This window comes from Spodoptera frugiperda, chromosome 2 (genome assembly GCF_023101765.2).
Source record: "Spodoptera frugiperda isolate SF20-4 chromosome 2, AGI-APGP_CSIRO_Sfru_2.0, whole genome shotgun sequence".
NCBI lineage: Eukaryota > Metazoa > Arthropoda > Insecta > Lepidoptera > Noctuidae > Spodoptera > Spodoptera frugiperda.
Genome location: NC_064213.1, coordinates 6,901,207 through 6,921,330, shown reverse-complemented (window position 1 = coordinate 6,921,330; position 20,124 = coordinate 6,901,207). Strand labels below are relative to the sequence as shown.

The 20,124-nt window shown below is 36.8% G+C and overlaps 1 protein-coding gene across 1 annotated transcript in view; it reads left to right on the top strand.

Moving 5' to 3' along the window:
* The window catches only part of LOC118269089 (transducin beta-like protein 2), a 57,908-nt gene that overhangs the window by 31,297 nt on the left and 6,487 nt on the right, over positions 1 to 20,124 (top strand). Inside the window, exons 3-4 of the mRNA XM_035584013.2 lie at positions 2,402 to 2,625; positions 13,718 to 14,090. Coding sequence (XP_035439906.2) covers positions 2,402 to 2,625; positions 13,718 to 14,090 — 597 coding nt within the window. The remainder of the gene's footprint in view (positions 1 to 2,401; positions 2,626 to 13,717; positions 14,091 to 20,124) is intronic.

Below are 20,124 nucleotides of genomic sequence, written 5' to 3'. Positions count from 1 at the left end.
GGTATCGCTGGCGTTTGTATGTAACCTCCGTATCGTGTTCGTGTTGTCTGATTGTTACAATCGCTGTGTCGTAAGGTTTGTACGAAAACTCGATAAACGCGTGTTTAGTATCGCAATCGAAGAAACCAATTATTACATTAACACTTAACTGATTTGTAAATATTTATATATTTGTTTGGTGTTTACGATACTTGATCTTTTTCTTAACCTTCAGTTATAAATGACGATACATATAGGTACTGTCATTAGACAAAGTAGATGGTAATAAAGTATTTGTTTCTTGCTCGTGTGTTAAGTTTTTGTCCAGAAACATTGAAGTGTCGTTGGTTTAACATTATACGTAATGTAGAGGTGACTTATGCATAATGGTATTGACAGTACATTGAGGTGGCCTCCATGGCGCCGTCGTTGGACTCGCCTCCGCGTCAATAGGTACCTCTTTCACAATATTACTTGCACAAAATGAGGCGTTGTTTCGTCACCGGCCACACTCCGACACGCCTACGTGGACCTCACCATGCAATACTTTATTCATAGACGCTTTGTATAAGGTGAACATTATACTCACACTATTCTAGCTTTTAAACAGGCCAGAGTTTACTCGATTTTGAAAAAAAAAACTGAATGTCACTGAACTCTTTAATACGATGACTAGTGTATGAACCGATGAATCACAAACAATAGCTAATGTCTGTGATCTTTAACGAAATGATTGAAATCTTAAATGAATTAAATGCTTTGTTGGCAGTGGTACATGTGTAACTGCCTTCTGCCTACATAAAGAATCGCGATGGTGGCTGGCCTCAACCAGACTGACAATGCCATTGGACCTTGAATTTGGTACGAGTATTACTGACACAGACGAGTTTTTGTCTCGGATAAGAATCAGTGGGCTCATTATGTATGTATGAACCAAGAAGTCATGATTATTTTAAATAAACACAAAAATATGTACCTATGGAATAATCATACAAGATGGCTATTGTATGTAATGCGTTATATACAAATATAGTTTTTATCACACCACCAACACTTCCTAGTTTTTGATACTCGGAAAGGCCAATGAACGAAAAGAGTTAAACGCGTTGATAATAAAATAATAAAAAAAATCGTTACGGATCTTCAGGCAATATTTTAATTGCTAGGATATAGAATATAGACGGAGCATCGTGACATGAATTATTTAACAAGATACAAGGATATGCACTGGTGTTATGCTGCATCAGTTAAAGCGCAGTGGTTCAAAGTTACTATGAACGTATTGGCAATTTATTTCTACATTACCTATACAGTTATTCGGGTGTAGGTCACTAAGTCAGGTGCCTATGTACGTTTTTTCAATTACACCAAACAACTGCTACTCAAAACGTTTCCTGAATTGACAATATTTATTTATGTACCACCCAAGGCTGTTTTATAATAGTAACTAAAAGTAAGCATTCTAAGTTTATATTTGGTATTGTCAAGATAACCATGAATTTGTTGCCTCTTAATGTTTCGCGCGGCAGGGAACAGATTCGTAGAGCCTGAAATCATAAGGCCTTGATACAGTGACTCAGTTTCGATATCTCAAGTGGTCCGTTGACCTTTTACTGGTTAGCTCATTGTTGCAAGCTCAATTCGTTTTACCTACTTTGATAGTGCACTACAATGCTACACTTTGTCCGCGAGAACATCATTATCTAAGTAAAAGATAGTAGCTCTATTTAAGTAAATACTCCCTACATCTTATTCAAAAAGGAACGACTTTATACATAACTGATAATAATTTATAATTACTTCTCGCGGGAAGCCGAGTTGGTTTAAACCTGAATTATTATTATAAAGTCTATATAGAGATATTGATCTAACCATATGACCTTGTTTCCATGTATAACGTAACACAATGTAATTTATGAATACATAATTAGCAAGAACTGTTCTCAGAAAAGTATTTTTGGACACAGATGATACAGATTTTATTCATTTACATAAAATACACCTAAACTACTTTTATTTAAAAATAAAAATAAAAACACAATGAACTCAAAAATACTTACAAGGTACAATAATAAAACTGTTTAATCCACTATACTTAATGTAGCTTAAGATAGAGATATAAAATTATGAACTCCGTATCGACTACTTGCAGGTATTAACATATTCGTATTAGATATTCGACATTTCAGTCAGTACACACTGACACCGTTTGAATACATTCACGAACAATAGAATTTGTAAAACATTAACGGTAACGAACAGCATTTTGGGGTGACTTCACTCTCCTTCATGTCGAACCTGAAGAGGTTCCATGACCTCAAAGGTATTGATTTTATATTTCTTAGAATTTTGTGTAGCAGACGTGCCAAAAGTCACGTGGGCTGTCTGGGAGCGTTTAATAACCAATAGGTGTTGTATTCAGATGGCTCCGTGATCCTCTGGGATATTCGGGATCTAAACCAGAAAGAACACAAAACGTTGCGTGTGAACATCGAATTTGACTACGCGTCGCACGTCGCCTGGAGCCCGGACTCGAAAGCGTTTATCGTTCACACCGTACGGGACAATCACATCATAGTCTACAAGATTGAGAAGAAAAAGGATGGCACCATAGGGTCAGCGACGCCGGTCATCACCTTTGATAAGGTCAGTGAGTTTCTGTCTACATCGCTGTCTCTACCTGAACCGGGACTCCACAACATTCCTAATCACTTACTCATGCTTGTACGCTCGAATTTTAAACGATTTTGAGAAAGCAAAGTGCAACGTCTCTTCGTTTTTTGTATCGAGTGCAGATGCTGGAACACATCTAACAATCCTCTAATATTTGGTAGCCAACATAAATAATGTTCAGTTTATGCAACTATGTTTTCTTGGCATACTTTTACGAGCAGTTTCACGAAATGTAATTGTCTATTATTGCTCAGTTTATTGTCGTTGGAACACGCAAGTTATATGTTACTATTAGATCGTTATGTAACTACTATTTGTTGTTATCTCTCGTTATCTCCACTACAGATGCATCGTACCATCTACGTCACGCGCTTAGCGCCCGTACATTGTACCAATACGAACGTGTACTATCTGCTCAAATATACAATGTATTAATACTTAAGAAAGTAGGTCATTAGGTTATGTACTTATTACTGTCATAATAGCTACTTACATAAAAATTAGTTGCTAACGTAGCGGAACCATTGTTTTGATAATTGTATGAGAAAGAATTAGGTGCATGTTGAATTTTGATACATGTGCTGTTTTGTAGCTTTGTTTAGTAACTGAAGCTTATTATTTAGTAGTTTGTAGGAGGTAGATTAAAGCTTTCATTTTATCGGTGGATAATCGAGGATACATATTTCATTACTATTAATTCCTGCCCTTATCTAATCGAAAGTATTAAGGATTATTTTGATAAGTAAAACAAATATTTTTATTTATCATCTCGGTTGGTTGGGCACATTGACCTACCTAATCGCGTATCATTGTCCTGTTTGATTCGTCCTCTAGACTAGTTTGTGGAGGAGCATTTTATTTGCGTAACATCTACAATGTGACATTCGCAAATATTTTGATCGAATAGAGGAGCAATACTCGAGTTTGTTTTGGAACAAGATTTATATTAAAGCGTGGCGCAGCTGAAAATAGGTGGGCGTCATAGTGTAAACGCATGCGAGGAGCAATGGCCGCCGGTGTTGAAAATTCAAATTAGAGTTCAATATGTACATGTATGCCGGTCGTGGAATGCTTGACCACAATACAATTTATTAAAGTGACCGATGCCAAGCTCCTTTGAGACTACTACTGGATTATGCAGTTGGTTTCCAATTGGCAATCATGTAATAGAAAGAAATTATCTATGTTAAAACTTTTTACCATATAAAGATGAACTTTTTATTTTATGGTATGAGCCGGTAAACGAGCAGACGGATCACCTAATGGTAAGCAATCGCCGCCGCCCGTGGACACCCAAAACGCCAAAGGCGTTACAGGCTTTTTGGGGGTTAGGAATTTAATGGTTTGGAGAATCGTGGATTGGAAAGATTGAGAAGGTGTAATTGAGCTAATGATAGAATAATAATGAAATAACAGGGAAACTTCTTAATATAACCATATTTTATAGGTTGAATTCTTATAACCAAGCATACCAAGACAATATCACGTATCTACATAGGTGTGTGTTTCGTACAAAGTATACAACCAGCATATGTACTTATCTCTAAGAACACAAACAGATTATGCTAATACGTATGTAAGATTTCCCATCACCCACAACAGGTCACTTAGGTCATGTAAAAATAAATTGTAAGTTACTACGAACATATTATTCCATAGTTATTACTCACAACCTTGTTAGTTTGTGTGCAGTATATGGCAATAGGCTCACCCTTTATTACATGGGACTTATAACACAAATGGTAAAAAGTGGGTGTACTTTGTATAGCGGCATTACATGCCGTAATGTGCACCTCTGCCTACCCCTTCGGGGTTAAAAGGTGTGACGTTGCGTGCGTGCGTGTGTCTGTAAAACAAATAACACCTTTGTCAATATGAATAAAAAAAAGGTAATCAACAGCAAACAAGGTATTTATTGAAGTAAAATTCTTGATATAATACTCAGTATTGTAGGTAATAAATCAACAGTTATTAATAATTGTTTAGCTGTTGCTTTATGATATCGTGAATCATATCTACTCGCTACGGAAATACAGTGTGATGCAAACATGACGTGTGGTGACATTGTGATTTGCTCCGATTAGGTCAGTGCCGAAACATCACGTCATAAGGTGCTATGTCAAGATGTTTTTCTTAGTATACTATCAAAACACTTAAACTCGTGGAATTTTCACATCTATACCTATTTTGAGATTCTTTTAAGGATACTCCAAATAAAATGGAGGAGGAATTAGTTGTTTTAGACTTGAGATGATAAAGATCTTATCGTTTAAAAAAATCTGACAAAGGTTTGCTACGGGTGACAAGCCTTTGCCCTTACTCCCTCTCGTCTTATCCAAAGCGGGACAAGTCATTTAATGATCCCCCATCCCCCTACAAAGGTCTTTGCTCGCAATAAAGGCGTACTAAAACTATTCACAGAACAGTTACGTGAACTTTACAATACTTAAAATAATACAACTCATCATCTATTTTAGGATTATTTATGCACAAAACGTCGAATTTAACAAAAATATCAACACAACAAAACTTGTTGGATGTATAGCAAAACGTCGCCATTGATTCTAGTCATTTCCTTTTATTAGAGCTTAAATTATTATTAATACCATGGCAAAAACACAACATGTTGACTATGACTTGTTTTTTAATACTAGTCTGTCCTCTTAAGAGGTTCATTGATCTCGTATCCTTCCATTATTATTTTCATTGACCATAAAACTCTTTATTAAAACTCCTTACTGTCTGTCATTTTAATAACACTATAATTGTTTGTACTTGTATGACTTGAACATTGGACATACAAGAAGGTTGTGCATAGTAGCATGGTACTTAGTTGAACGAGCGAAGGTCCATTCAGATATAGCCGAGTATCGCAGGATGCTGTTAATAATGAACCAGTTGTTACTGCCGAGAGTGGAACATGTACTAGTGTGCACTGATGGAATTAAACGTTACGTCACTACAAAACGGGTATCGAATTTGTGAGTGTATATCCATTGTTGCTATCTCCCATTTCTCACTTGCCAACGGACTTTGTGCCTATCCAGATAATGTTCACACGTCTTTGTTCCGCGTAGTACGAGTAAAGTCATTCGGTCTCGCCAGCTTATCGCTGAAGGATTATGGAAGCCTTCGCAATCACAGCAATTAGTCAGCAGCACTACGCCGCGATAAACAAAATCAACTTTCTTATAATAAAACAGCAAATCAGTTCTCAGACTGATAACATTATGGGTAAACAAACATACAAAGTATTCGATGTAGGTATATTATATTATTATATACTTCTTATACATATTAAATACAATTTAACAAAGATACATTCGTTCCCCGGAAAGGCATGTAGTGTTCGTGCAAATAATTACACAGACTTTATCAATAAAGAGACGCTTTGTTTCGGAAATAAGTGGGCTAATGTACTTGCCATAACCGATGTGTACATTACTAATATTGATGCTAAAGATATAAATATATTATCATAAAAATGTAACAAGTTCTCTTTGTCCTAATATGACTTATATGTTATGGACTGCCTCTAAATAATAATAAATATCACAACACCAGACAGACTGTATTATCACTAGACGACATGCATAGGTGATAAAATTACTCGTAGATTTACGATAAAACCGTTGAAATAAGTCATTAGCCTAGTTTACCGACTTACTGTTGGTAACATAACAGAAATTCCGAGATTTTTTTATTATAGGAATCGTTCGAATTTTTACGAAAGATGGTATATGTCGTGTATTTCAAAATCAAAATGCTTAGCGAAAATTACGTAAGAATTAGGTAGAATTCATTAGTTTTCAAGTAAAACGCAAAAACCTCTACCGTATCTGTGACCCAGGTAAGTACATATTTAATAGCTAATAAATGACAAATCATATAGATCGGTCATTAGTGTTAACACATTAAGGGCGACTGTCTATCATACGAAGACGAATGACCGACTTAGGTACTTATATCAATATTGTCGCGCAACTAGGAAGAAGCCTCAATCATTTAAGTGGTAATTGACGTGGATGATAGACGAGCTATGCATGTGTGAGTGCTGACCGTTTAGCCGTTTACTCTTTCAAGCGAAACATATTAGTATTCTAAATGGCTGTCAAACGTGTTACACGGTAATTAATCACCAACGTTTACTACTAATTGCATATTAAGGCAAAAATGGCCGGGAAATGTAGTAAAATGACTCATACTTAACGCGAAAATTATAATACTTCATAGAACAATCAAAGTGAGAATAATGGTAACATTTTCGAAATTGCTCACTTTAGAATCGGTGCATGCCAGCGCATGGGAATTCACAGAAAGGAGAATTTTTGTTACATAATCAACAAAAACCCGATGGAGTTCTTGGGCCCATGATCTGTGTCGAATCATAATTAGACAGACCGGTACTTACTAAAGAAGTTGGCTACAATATTCCCTAGTTTATAAGTATTGATAGAGCTAAGTAATACACATTATGAAGCCTCTGAATGGGGAACTCTTCAAAGGTTCATCTGCTCCAACCGAAAATCCGTCGTCTCGTTCCTGCAAATGCAACAAAAGGATTGCTTTTTGTTTGTGAGCCCCGTCAGCGCCAATTTCCACTCCCCTGTTGCGATTGGGATTAACAATGCGGTATAGCTACATGTTGCATGTCTGATTCCAGCTTTAGATATATCCTCTTGTTTGTTGTTGTTTTTATGTAATCCTGGTGCTAATTTTTTATTTCTTCTACAGTGTAATCCCAAAATAACTACTAATATGCAACTACAAAGCGTAGGTAGATGAATTTATAGCTCTAGTGGTACGTAATTTGTGAGTAGAATTTTAGAAAGATCTTTTTCCTTTCATCCATGAATAATGGGTATTTCCCCAATACAAAGTCGTCCGAAAAGTCAATTGGTGCGCTTTAACATTGTTTTCACATTGGAAGTTTTTATAATAATATTAGCTCTATCATTCGTAGACAATTTAATGAGGGAAATGATAATAATAGTAAGTAACTATTCAGACAGGCAGACAAACACAAATATGTACAAATGTGCATAGTATATTTGCACGTGCTACATTGCTATATATCTACATAAAGTTAATTTGAGAACGAAGAACAAAGCTTTGTATGGTTGTGTGTGTATACAATGCAGTAGGTATTGATACAGTGTGGCCAGCGCCGGCCGCGGCCCGGCCGATATCGGCTCGTAGCAGACAGACGTTACTGCGCAGATTCATACAGCGACTATTTCCGAGATGACCCAAATGCATATGTGCTTATTGATTTTTAATTGCTCCCGTTCAAATATACTCGAGTTAATTCTAGACTATCAAGCGTCTGCATCGTTATCGAAACTGATTATTTTATTGAAGTACCTATCTCCCCATCTATCTGCATATTTAAACTGATACAAATCTCAGTAGTAAGTCAGATCGTGATATTATGGGCTCGTTGCCAAACTCACGACCATTCAATATCCTGTGGACGAGTTATGTACCTATGTATGTGAAGCTAAACTCTTTGTGTGTCATAGCATAGTTCAGGAGAAGGTATAATGCATTAGTCATACTTTGTAATATGTACGTGAATAACGGTATTTGCCTTATAGCATGGTGTCAACATTGCCCCTGAAAATGTATTAGTGTTCAAGTCTTACTCATCACTTCATTGATACGATATGTAAAATATTACTATGAATTCAGAGCGACAACATATTTACGAGTAATTTCATGGAAATTATTCTTTGCATATTATTGAATCAGCAATCACCTTGTACAGAATTTAATTAAGATTATTCAGTAAAAGAGTATTTCATTTGTATTTTAAATTTATTTGAAGCTAAATGAGAGTCTTTGTAATGAAATGCTCAAGGTTTCACTCAATTTTCAGCTTTGCATAAGCTTTGACAGGCTTGAAACCTCGCATCCTCATTTTGCACAAAGAAACTACACACAAAGGAGGTACGTTGCTTTCTCCGATGCCTTTAGTGAACTCCTTTGCATAACGTTTCATCAGCGAAACCGGAATAGAAATGTTTATTATGGAATCAAGAAATGTTCCGATCACTTGTGTCGTACCTATTTCCCGTCCATGTTTTGACGAAGCTTTAAAAGGTTGTATACAATAGCTACCCTATTTCAAGCGACCGTTGACGTCATTCAGAAGAGCCGTTACCGTGACGTAATGAAGAGCTACGAGAGTGGAAACTATTTTTGGTAGCAATTAAAGTGTTATTATGTAAATAATTTATCACTGTAATCATGAACCGCGTATTTTAATTGCTGTTTTGAGGTTGAATGCAAGTTGATGTTGTTCCGTGTTATGGTACGAATTGAGGGCCTGTTTCGTTCTATTAATTGCTCGTTAGTGTATCATCGATGCAAATAAAACCATTTGTTTTGATAGAAATAAAATTTGTTGAATCGTAGTGTGATTTTGATACACATTTTCCTTTATGTATGGAGCTTTCTATTGACACTAAAGTCTCTATTTTGGTTTTTTGATATGATAGCAATATTTTGTCTTAAATTTGAGTTTCTATACCGGCGTTATTAGGCTCAGTTGCATTTAGTCTTACTCGTATTATGTGTAAGTTTCGTGTTTATTGTATATGCAAATGATGAATTGATGTATGTATATAAAACTTTGCAGGGAAAATCTGACGCCATGTTCTGTTATGAGCTTCTAATTAATTCTTGTGTTTAAGTTGTATCGTGACTGAACTCCGCGCATCAAACCTCGATGCGTGACGTGAAACTTTAGCTTTCCCCGAAAAATATTTCAACACGAACATTCAATCCTTATTGTGAAACACTGGGGCAGTTTCTCTTTGAAACATTTTACGTAACGCTACTTGAAAGGTCTCTTCCAAACGTTTTGTTTCATACAAATGACGTATAGCTAATTGTTCAACAAAAAACAAGGAGGTTTTATTATTTTATTTTATAGTGGAACCTATCAAGCTACCAGAACTAAATAAAGATTGCCCGTGACATTCAGGTAGGCGGTATTTAGACATCATGAGGGTCCCTAATGACTTTGCGAGTCGCAAAACAGATAATGAAGACACAAAAACACAATCAACCTTGTACTTAGTTCCTTGTTATGGGCATACATAACAAATGTTTCCCAAGTTTATTTCCAGCCAATGAGTCACCAGTCGCGGCTAGTGATAAGCTGCAGTTGTACTTGATGGTTAATCATCATCGTCCCCTACAACGATATTGGCCTACATACCTATTTGTACGAACTGAACACACCCACTAATTATGTTGCCTGGTAAAATTTCATATTCGCTGCACTGGTGTTCATTAATTTTGACTGAAACAAACGCGCGGACGGCTTTCAATTTGGCGTAGTGGAAATGAATTTCATACTCGGGAACGATTCATTGTTTTCATGGACCACGGAGTTCCGATTGTTTGTAGTAGCACGAGTGTAAATGTTCATTTAAAATGAGTACCTAAATTAGCACGTTAGCGCTCGTTTACTGCAGTGCCTGTCTACTATACATGAGCCACACCCACGCTCCCACAATCCACTTTGTTTAAAAGGCACTCCACTCCACATCATGGCCATTTAATTGATTTGGATAAGCAAATTAGTACTTCCATTACCCTTTACGGTGGATTTTCGCAACATGATTTGATTTAGTGAGTAACTACGACCCATCCGCTCGGAATAATCCCTTAATCTCCTGTTACGACGCCCACGGGAAGAAATGGGGAGGCTATTATTAGATCGAGACCACAGCCGGGGATGGGGCACACGTGTTACCGTGTGCAATAAGTAATTGATACATTTGCAATACTGGTAAACAAGTTGCGCTATCACTTCATTTATCAAGCGATTACAGATCCCCTGCGTTAACAATAACATACTGAAGGTGCTACCAAGTGATATTTCCATTGTTCCTTTTCATTAATTCATTAATATCGCTTCAGTTTAAAAGAAAACACAATAAAACGATGTTTATTTGCACATTATTTATTATATTACTCATTCTAAAATAAAGAAAAATGCATTCCATTGTCATTCTTTGCTATTGAACACAGAACATGCTGTGTACTTGCAAATAAAATACACCTGAGGTTAATTGCGGTATAATAAAGCGAATTTTTAAACGAATGAATTTCGAATATTTCATCCTTTAATTGCTACTTTTCTTGAAGGACTAAAGGGAAAGGTACATTTCACCACAAAGGAATTTTTACAGAGCAATTAAGTCGTAAGGGGACCGGTACAGCTCCTCAGAAAACTCGTCAGGAATGACGTAGTTCAAAACTGTATTATTTGGAATTCAATGGTGTGACGAAATAAAGTTTTTTAAAACGCAATGTTGGATTTCACAAGCTAAGTTTTGAAATATTACGTCATAATGCTCATAATATCTGATGGAAATGAGATTATATTGAATGTTACGTGCTCAGTGTGCAAGTTAATGGTTGATTGTAGACATTGTCACGTACGATTTATCACTCATCGATGCTCTTTGTGATACGAACAAAGATCTCTTCGTTGCACATTTCTTTTTTAATTTTGCGTTTATGGTGATGCAATCTTAACAGTTAGTTTTCAGACGGATTGAACGTCAAAAAGTATTGTTTGTGTAGAAACTTCAAACTTCTGCGAGTGATTATGAGTGTTAATAAAACGCATTTTTAAATATTTGTTATAGTTTTTTTTATAAAAAAACCTTGCCCCACACTAGGATTTCCTCCTGAGTCGTGGGTGCATGTTATGTAATATTTTACAGTAGAATGAATATACAAAATCATCATTATTTTTCTCCTATCTATAAGAACGTCGTAGTATTGTAGAGTACCTATATGACTATCATATATACCACCTTTATACGTAAGTTCTAATCACATACCAGACGTAGCTGACAGCTATCAGAATATACACAATACCAGTACGTGATTTATCTGGTCTTAATACTTCTCAAACATAATTCAAGTTGCAACGCATATTAAGGAATTTACATAATCAATTACACCGTACAGAATATATCGGCTTTAGTGGAATATTTTATCTTCCGCTTATTAATAAAAAAGTGGATTCTCAAAAGCAGTAGGAGGCACAATGTCAGTCACGCCCGCAGATGCGTTTCGACATTTTGTATAAAATTGAACAACCTTGCGACTCGGCAATGAACCTCCGCAAAAAATAATATAAAATATGAAATGACTATTGTTTCGTCTGAAGTATGAATCTGTATGAAAATCTTGTCGTTATATATCTTACACGGCTCGTGTTTTTGTATGTTTGCTATTGTTAGCGGTGATACAATCACAAGATTTCGCTAATTGTGGTGCATGAACCGACTCTCGAATGTTCTCTGCACTGTCTCAATGCTGCAACAATTCCCATCATTATAGAAACAGCGAAAGAAAACGCCATCATATCATGAACTTGTTTTCTGTAAAGTGTCTCCTCTGAGCATGTTTAAATAGAAACTCTTTTCTAAATGCGGTGTGCTATTCAAACATTTAAATAGGTCACAAGCTCATACAGTTAACAGATGTTCATTTTGGTTACTGCTAACGTTGTTTTAATAAGCAAAATGAACCAACAAAATGAAGGATGGAAACGCCTAGTTGTACTAAACTAGGTTTGATGAGGCGGTTGCCTTTGAATGAAATAAAGATTAAATCGAATCCGTTTATTGATATGTGATCTAGAACACGCGCAATCACACTTATAAATGAGGACTACTATTAAGGAAGAACAGAGATTACTAATTTTAAGTAGGTGTAGATACAGATATGTACTCAAATACTGATATGAAGTACCTATTTATAGTATAATGTAATAAAACGTATTACTCACTGCACTCTATTGATTCTAGTTGGTAATGTAATAACATTTACACAAATATCGGGGTCGATGTAATGTCGCAGTAGTTGGCGGGTTGACATGGTGCCTGCCATTTATGCAAGTGTTGCTCTCAATAATGTTTTTCTTTGTTATTGTGTTCCAGACAATAATATTATTCGCTTAAAAGGCCAAATAGGGTATTCAGCTGTAGGTTTATCTGTAAACTTAATGTTATATCAGAAATACTCGACTATTATGGATGGATTGATAAACCACACAGCTGGTGTGTCAGGCTAGGAGGCGTACAACTTGAGTCTTTAATTATTTGATTAGTCATTATCAAAACAAATGTATCTTAACAATCACAAACGTATCTCCGAAAACAGAAAGAAAAACATGTTATTATGAAATTAAAAGTCTTGCAGGGGTATTTACATATGTGATAATGTAGATATAAATACAGTTACTGGGTAATTAATAAACATTCAAGTAAAAATCCCAGTACATAGCTTATTGAAATATGACATAAGATTGCGTCATACGGGTCACGACACTGGGGCCCGAATCATGTTCACGTTGATACCCAAAAACCTATGTCTCATCTGTACACGAGTTTACATCAGTCTTAAACAAGAAAACACGTTATATGTGTACGGATGGAAGGTTAAAAAAGACCTTCCACCGGAACAATGGCACTTTGATGTTGGCGGTACACTGATCAAAGCGTTTACGCCATCTGTTAAACATTTATGCTATCTTTAAGCGAACGCAGTAATGGCTATAATGGCTTGCTTACTACAATATTTATGGTTCGCGTATTGTGTGGCCGATTGTATTGGCTGCATTGCTTAAGTATAGCCACGGCTCCGTTCGGATCGACGCACGCGCAGCCTCGAATAATATTATTTTTAGCCGCAGGAAGGTTCTCTGGTTCGTTTTCCGCACGCACATGTATATTGCTTACATAAAACATGATGCGCGAGGCGTCAGGACTACGCTGAATATTCAACGTTATACTAGTTCCGTGTTAACCTATTCACTTCGCATTACTGCTACAAGGTATCAACCTCATTATGGTATAGCACCTTATCTATTATAATCCGTTGGTTAAATATTAGATTTACATCCATGTTTGGTAGTACCTCTTATCACTTCTCGTTTGCTTAACAGTAACAGCGACCTCTTTATGGCTGTAACAACACCGTCTATAGCCTCTTTGTGTGCCAAAATACATGTTCGGATGTTTTTAATCCGCAGGTACATGAGACTGATGCAGTTGGTTTCGACATATCCAGCAATGGCAAGTTTATGATGTCGTGCTCGTCTAACAACGACATGGTGATATGGGACCTGAAGGGGCAGCAGCTGGAGCGGCTCGACACGTACCTGATGACGACACACACCGCCAAAGTTTCGCCTTGCGGCCGCTTTGTCGTCGCGACGGGCTTCGCGCCCGACGTCAAAGTGATGGAGGTGTGCTTCACAAAGACTGGGGAGTTCAAACAAGTGACAAAGGCGTTCGAGCTAACCGGCCACTCTTCGGGCGTGTACGACGTCGCCTTCGATGTGGACACGTCACACATCGCGACTATATCGAAGGACGGCACGTGGAAGCTATATCATACAAAGAGTAAGTATACGACTTGTAATGTTAGTGCGCAAATGCTTCCTTATTATCACTTGCATTTTACGTACATGTTACATTGGACGTGACTCTGGAGGACTGAGTAAAGTAAGCAGACGTGACGTCATCGACGGAGGGCTTGCTAATGCGGCGTTCGTGTCATTTGATAAAACATTTTAAACAAATTAATTGGAACATCAGTTGGTTTATTGTTATACGTAAGTCGTATATCAGTTTTATTGAGTTTTAATACTGCGTTCCTCTTTATCTAGTGTTGTTATACAATACTATGCGACTTGTTTACGTTAGTATTTACATAGACGGGGTACACACGGGTAGTTGGTTCGTTACGTAGAGTATTAATTACACTATGTATTGCGCAGATTGCTCTCTCACACGATTAAAGTCAATGAATTATTATCATCGTGTTATAATGGATTCGCCAAGAACCACGTGACGGTTTCCTGATGTTATTGTCAATATTGTTGGTTAAATATTTGCAATGATTAGCAGAATTATTATTGCGTGTTATGGAGGTCACATACATAATAGCTTTTGGTTTTCGTGATCTGGAAATTACTGGAGATTTAAAACAAATAGATAAAACGGTACAGATTATACTGGTAATGTTAAACACTTAAATAGAACGATTTTGTGCCTATAGATATTAAAAAAGAATGTATGCGCTATGCACGTATACATCCCACAATTTCTTGGTACGTTATTAATCCCATAGAACGTACACACAAAGAAAAATATGTATGTATTAGGTATTTAAAAATTTAACAATAAAATTCAATATTTTATTTGCGAGGTACTTAATAATTTCAATAAAAGTTGGTAATTTTTCCTGTAGGTAAGGTCACAAGCCACTAATCACGTCACTCCAATTTCCAGTTAACCAATATTTTGTCGTGAATGAATGCATCGTAGGTTGATTGCAAGTTTGCAACCACAACTGCTGTGTTAAGGGAATTCGGGCTCCCAATTCCCGGATTGCATGCCGCCACGAGTTCGGGGGCTGCGGAAGAATTTGGTTTCTCGAATCCTCGTTCTCACGTGTGAGACGGGACACCGGGGTGGGTTTTAGTCAGTAAGAGTCTGACAGTCCCTTTCGTCCTCACCAGGCGAGGCGGCTCCATGAGTGTAGGAAATCCATTTTTTACCTGGGCGTAAAAAAAACTTAATAAACATATGTTTGGCAATAAGTTCCCACCTCTCAGACAATAAGTCCTTACATGTAACTCAAAACACACTTGATGAAAAGTCAAATCCTCCTACAAGACCTGCAACGCACTTGTAACTCCTCTGGTGTTAGAAGTGTCCATGGGCGGCGCTGAGCTTACTATCTAGTGATGGGATCGGACGATCCCATAACAAAATGTGAGTGTTACATTGCATTTGATCTCTTCCTACATATTCAGTGATTAAAAAGCATGATAATAGGTGTAATTATCGTACACGTGGCTTATATTTTTCTAATCATAACATTAATTGCAAGGCCCTTCTGATAACAATGTCGACATACAATTTGCAACTTGTTGCTTGTTTTCCTATTTCCTTATGACACAATGATGTTTTATTGACTTTGATGCTACACTAATGCCTTTTTACGACACAGTATAAATCTACTTTTATAGGGGAATAATTTTACCACATTTTTTCATTGGTAACAACAAAGCCGTAGGCTTGTGGTATACCACCACAGATGGGGCCCAGTTTGGCTGACGCCTGATCCGGAGCTGCGGACTACCTAGCGGGTTTACCGGGGCTCCAGCTAGAAAAGCAGGAGTAGGAACGGGGTGGTTTTTAGCCAGTAAGAGTCTGACAATCCCTCTCGCCTCGCCCAAGGCGGGAGAAGTCATTGGATGATTTCCCCCCCTCAAAAAAAAAGGAGTAGGAACGAGGTGGTTTTAAGTCACTAAGAGTCAGACACTCCCTCTCGCCTCGCCCAAGGCGGGAGAAGTCATTGGATTTTCTCCCCTTAAGAAAAAGGCTTTTGGTAAGCACCGTAGCCTAACTACCTACACCTGTAATGCCTGAGGTATCACAAGTCTGTTGCAGACCATGCAGGAAAATTGTTCAATTGCGTCATCATTGCGCAGCAGGACGACTTCCCTAAAGCGATGACGCATTTAAACAACATGTGGGGCATACTGAATATTACTCTCGCTTTCCAGATACATGGCAGTGATTTCTACGGACTTTACGTCATAATCTCTAGTTATATCATTAGAACAAATGAACTGATCATGTTCATCCGTGATCATGGCGCTTGCTACAGTGCCGAAATATCGGAAACTCACAAAAACTAACAACCATGGTAAATATCCCGTTTAAGTTGTAATGATATAACTACTAATTAAAATCTCTAGTTGTTTAAATCTAATGACAGTTAGGTTGTTGAGGCTGGGGGCCTTAATAATGCCTAACTAAACAAAAGGAAGGTAAAATATAGTTCATATTAAAGGAAAATATGATTCATGTTATGTAACGGTAACAGACCAATGCACTACTTATTTAAAATATGACATCATTCAGATTTTAATTACTAAGCATAAGGTAATAATTTGTTTATGTATAAGGAAAATGAGGTCACTTTAGTAAAATTCACAAAAGTTTTAAGCGAACACTTTAACGAATACTTCTGAAGGAAAATATAAAAAAAAAACAAAGCGTAGCCCTCCCCCCACTAGGGTTTTCTCTTGTGTCGTGGGTACGTTTACAAACATACAAGTTCATATTCTTCTGTCTTAAGGATCCTTTAATTTCTTCTTGTCCTTATCCCAAATTGCTTGGGGTCCTCACAATATGTCCTCTTTTCTGAATCTCCGTCTCGAGACATCATCGTATCACAAACTCCTTTCTCTTTCATTTCTTAACACTATCTATGCATCTTTTCTTTGTCCTCTTTTTTTTAAGGAGGGAAAATCATCCAATGACTTCTCCCGCCTTGGACGAGGCGAGGAGTGTCAGACTCTTACTGACTAAAAACCACCCCGTTCCTACTCCTGCTTTTCTAGCCCCGGTAAACCCACTAGGTAGTCCGCAGCTCCGGACTTTCATTCATTCATATTTGTTCCAACACTCGCTTAGTCACGCACCTATCTTTATTTCATTTTCCATCAGTAATATTTTCAGACGATTCCTTGACATAGGTCACGGGTCATGGTACGCGCTCGGCATTGAACCTTATAGCTTCCTTATTTCCTTACGCATCATAATATATACCTGTATGTCTGTTCTTAAATTGAGAGAGGTACTTGACTTGCCATGGTAAGGAAAAGTATGAGAAATTCTTAGTAAGTTATTGTGTAAAGGTTCATGATGACGTCATTTAAAGCTCGGATAGTCTTACGGTCAATAACAATAAAGTATTTATCAGTACATACCTAGATTTGGCTTTTTTAGGGGGAAAATGTTCCATGACTTCTAGAGACCGGTAACCCCTAAGTAGTCCGCAGCTTCGAATCGGCATTAGCACTACTGGGCCTTATCTAGATTAGGAGAGATATAATTCGACTTATTGTATATCGACTTATACTATTAATATTTCGACTTTAACTTCATACAAAATATATCCACAGCCTCACAGAAAATTGGCATGAAACAACTTTTATGTTATGTTTCCTCGCGTGAGTGAGGTTACCAGGGGCCTAATCCTCCTACTAAGCCGTCATGCACTTGTATTGTAACTCCTCTAGAGGTGCCATGGACACCCGTCCATGGCCATATATTTTTAGTAAGGAAATCTACCGCCTGATTGTGTTATTGAGACCAGCCGTTTGAATGTATATAAACTAATATAAAGAGACAGTGAGTTCGGCCCCCCGTGGTGAACAGATGGTAGCCGCTAGTAGGAGAGCATTGACATTTAATAGGATCCGTTTAAAATTTGGTAAACAAAACATAACAAGCTTTTTATACTTCAAAGCGTGTTTTATCGTATATATTTTATCCAATCTATGCACTAATATAAGACTGAATCTTTGCCTGATTCTGAAATCAAACGCAGGACTTACAGTTGTGGTATCGCTGTGTATACTTATAAATTATTATTAAATTGATACGTTGAATTTACCAATCCAACAGTCCCTAGTTTAGAAAATGCCCAGGATAAAAGGGAAGAACTATGAATCACACACTCGTACATCCTATTTGCATAATTCTCCGTAAATTTACTAAAGAGAACCATTTATAAATGATAAACTGCATAAATGCAGAATACAAATCACTGACGCTAATGGGAATTAAGGAAAACATGCTTCTATGTATTTGTTTACTACGCGATGTCTGGAAATTACCTATGGCGTACGGACACGTCATATGGGTCAATCCCGCACTACCAGATCGCGTTTCATTACCGACTTCACAAAAAGGAGGAGGTACTATGTTCGGTTGTTTGTATGTTTTTTTTTTTTTTTTGTATGTTTGTTCATCGAATACTCCGTCAATTGTCGACGGATTTTCAAAATTCTTTTTTTGTTCGAATGTAGATAGTTCTGAGGTGGTCCCATTGTCACCAAGTTAGGATCTGATGATGGGATCTTAGAGAAATCGAGGGAACTCCTCAAATATTATAGGGAACTATATAGTGATTTTGGTATATTCATCTAGAATTGAAGCATTTACAGTCAAAAAGTAACCTTTGAAGAGGTGGAACTTATGAAGAAGACCAGAAATGGCCAATGGAACTTCATACTCACAAGAAATTTGAATAAAGTTATACTTCGTCAATTGTCGACGGATTTTCAAAATTCTTTTTTTGTTCGAATGTAGATAGTTCTGAGGTGGTCCCATTGTCACCAAGTTAGGATCTGATGATGGGATCTTAGAGAAATCGAGGGAACTCCTCAAATATTATAGGGAACTATATAGTTATTTTGGTATATTCATCTAGAATTGAAGCATTTACAGTCAAAAAGTAACCTTTGAAGAGGTGGAACTTATGAAAAAGACCAGAAATGGCCAATGGAACTTCATACTCACAAGAAATTTGAATAAAGTTATACTCCGTCAATTGTCGACGGATTTTCAAAATTCTTTTTTGTTCGAATGTAGATAGTTCTGAGGTGGTCCCATTGTCACCAAGTTAGGATCTGATGATGGGATCTTAGACAAATCGAGGGAACTCCTCAAATATTATAGGAAACTATATAGTGATTTTGGTATATTTATCTAGAATTGAAGCATTTACAGTCAAAAAGTAACCTTTGAAGAGGTAGAACTGATGAAGAAGACCAGAAATGGCCAATGGAACTTCATACTCACATAGAAATCACAAAAAAGTTAATAAGTGACTGTGACAATACAAATAAATAAAGTAGTTATTGAGATAAAGAATTTTAACCGACTTTGACCGACCGATACTGAGTATCGCAACTAAAAAGTGTGAAATAAAATATATTTTACAAAAAAATAAACCGACTTCACTAAAAAAGTTAAAAATAACTTTAATTTCGGAAGTCGGTGTAACAAACAAATAATACCGAGAAACACCGACTTCCGAAATTAAAGTTATTTTTAACTTATTTATTTTCAATACCACGCAGATGTTTCATATGGCATTATTCAAATTTTATTACGACTTTATAATGCTTTTATAGATAAACTTGTTACGGCAGAGAACCATTTCCAGTAACTGGTCAAGCAGGCTGGTGACTTTAATGCTGATTTGTTTTATCTGTGCGTCGCGTCGATGTTCCAAGTTTGAAACGTGAGAAATTAACGGTATTAGAATTTCATATAGGTTATAGCCGGCCATTAAGTGTTTTGACACAAAAATATTTGCAATAACATCGTCTTAAAGAATTTTTAAATCAGTTCTCGATAACTTGTTTGTTTATAAAATGTTGGGCTGATTTATTGGATACTTTAATTAAGGAGTTCATTTTGTTTCGAGAAAATTCGGTTTATTAGTTTGTTGTGGCCTGATTTGATGTTGGAGACATTTAAAGTCGCACGTAGTTAGCAGTGTATTGTAATAATTTCCAGTATTGTCGTATATACAGTTATATACTAATGCGCATTCATTCAGGGA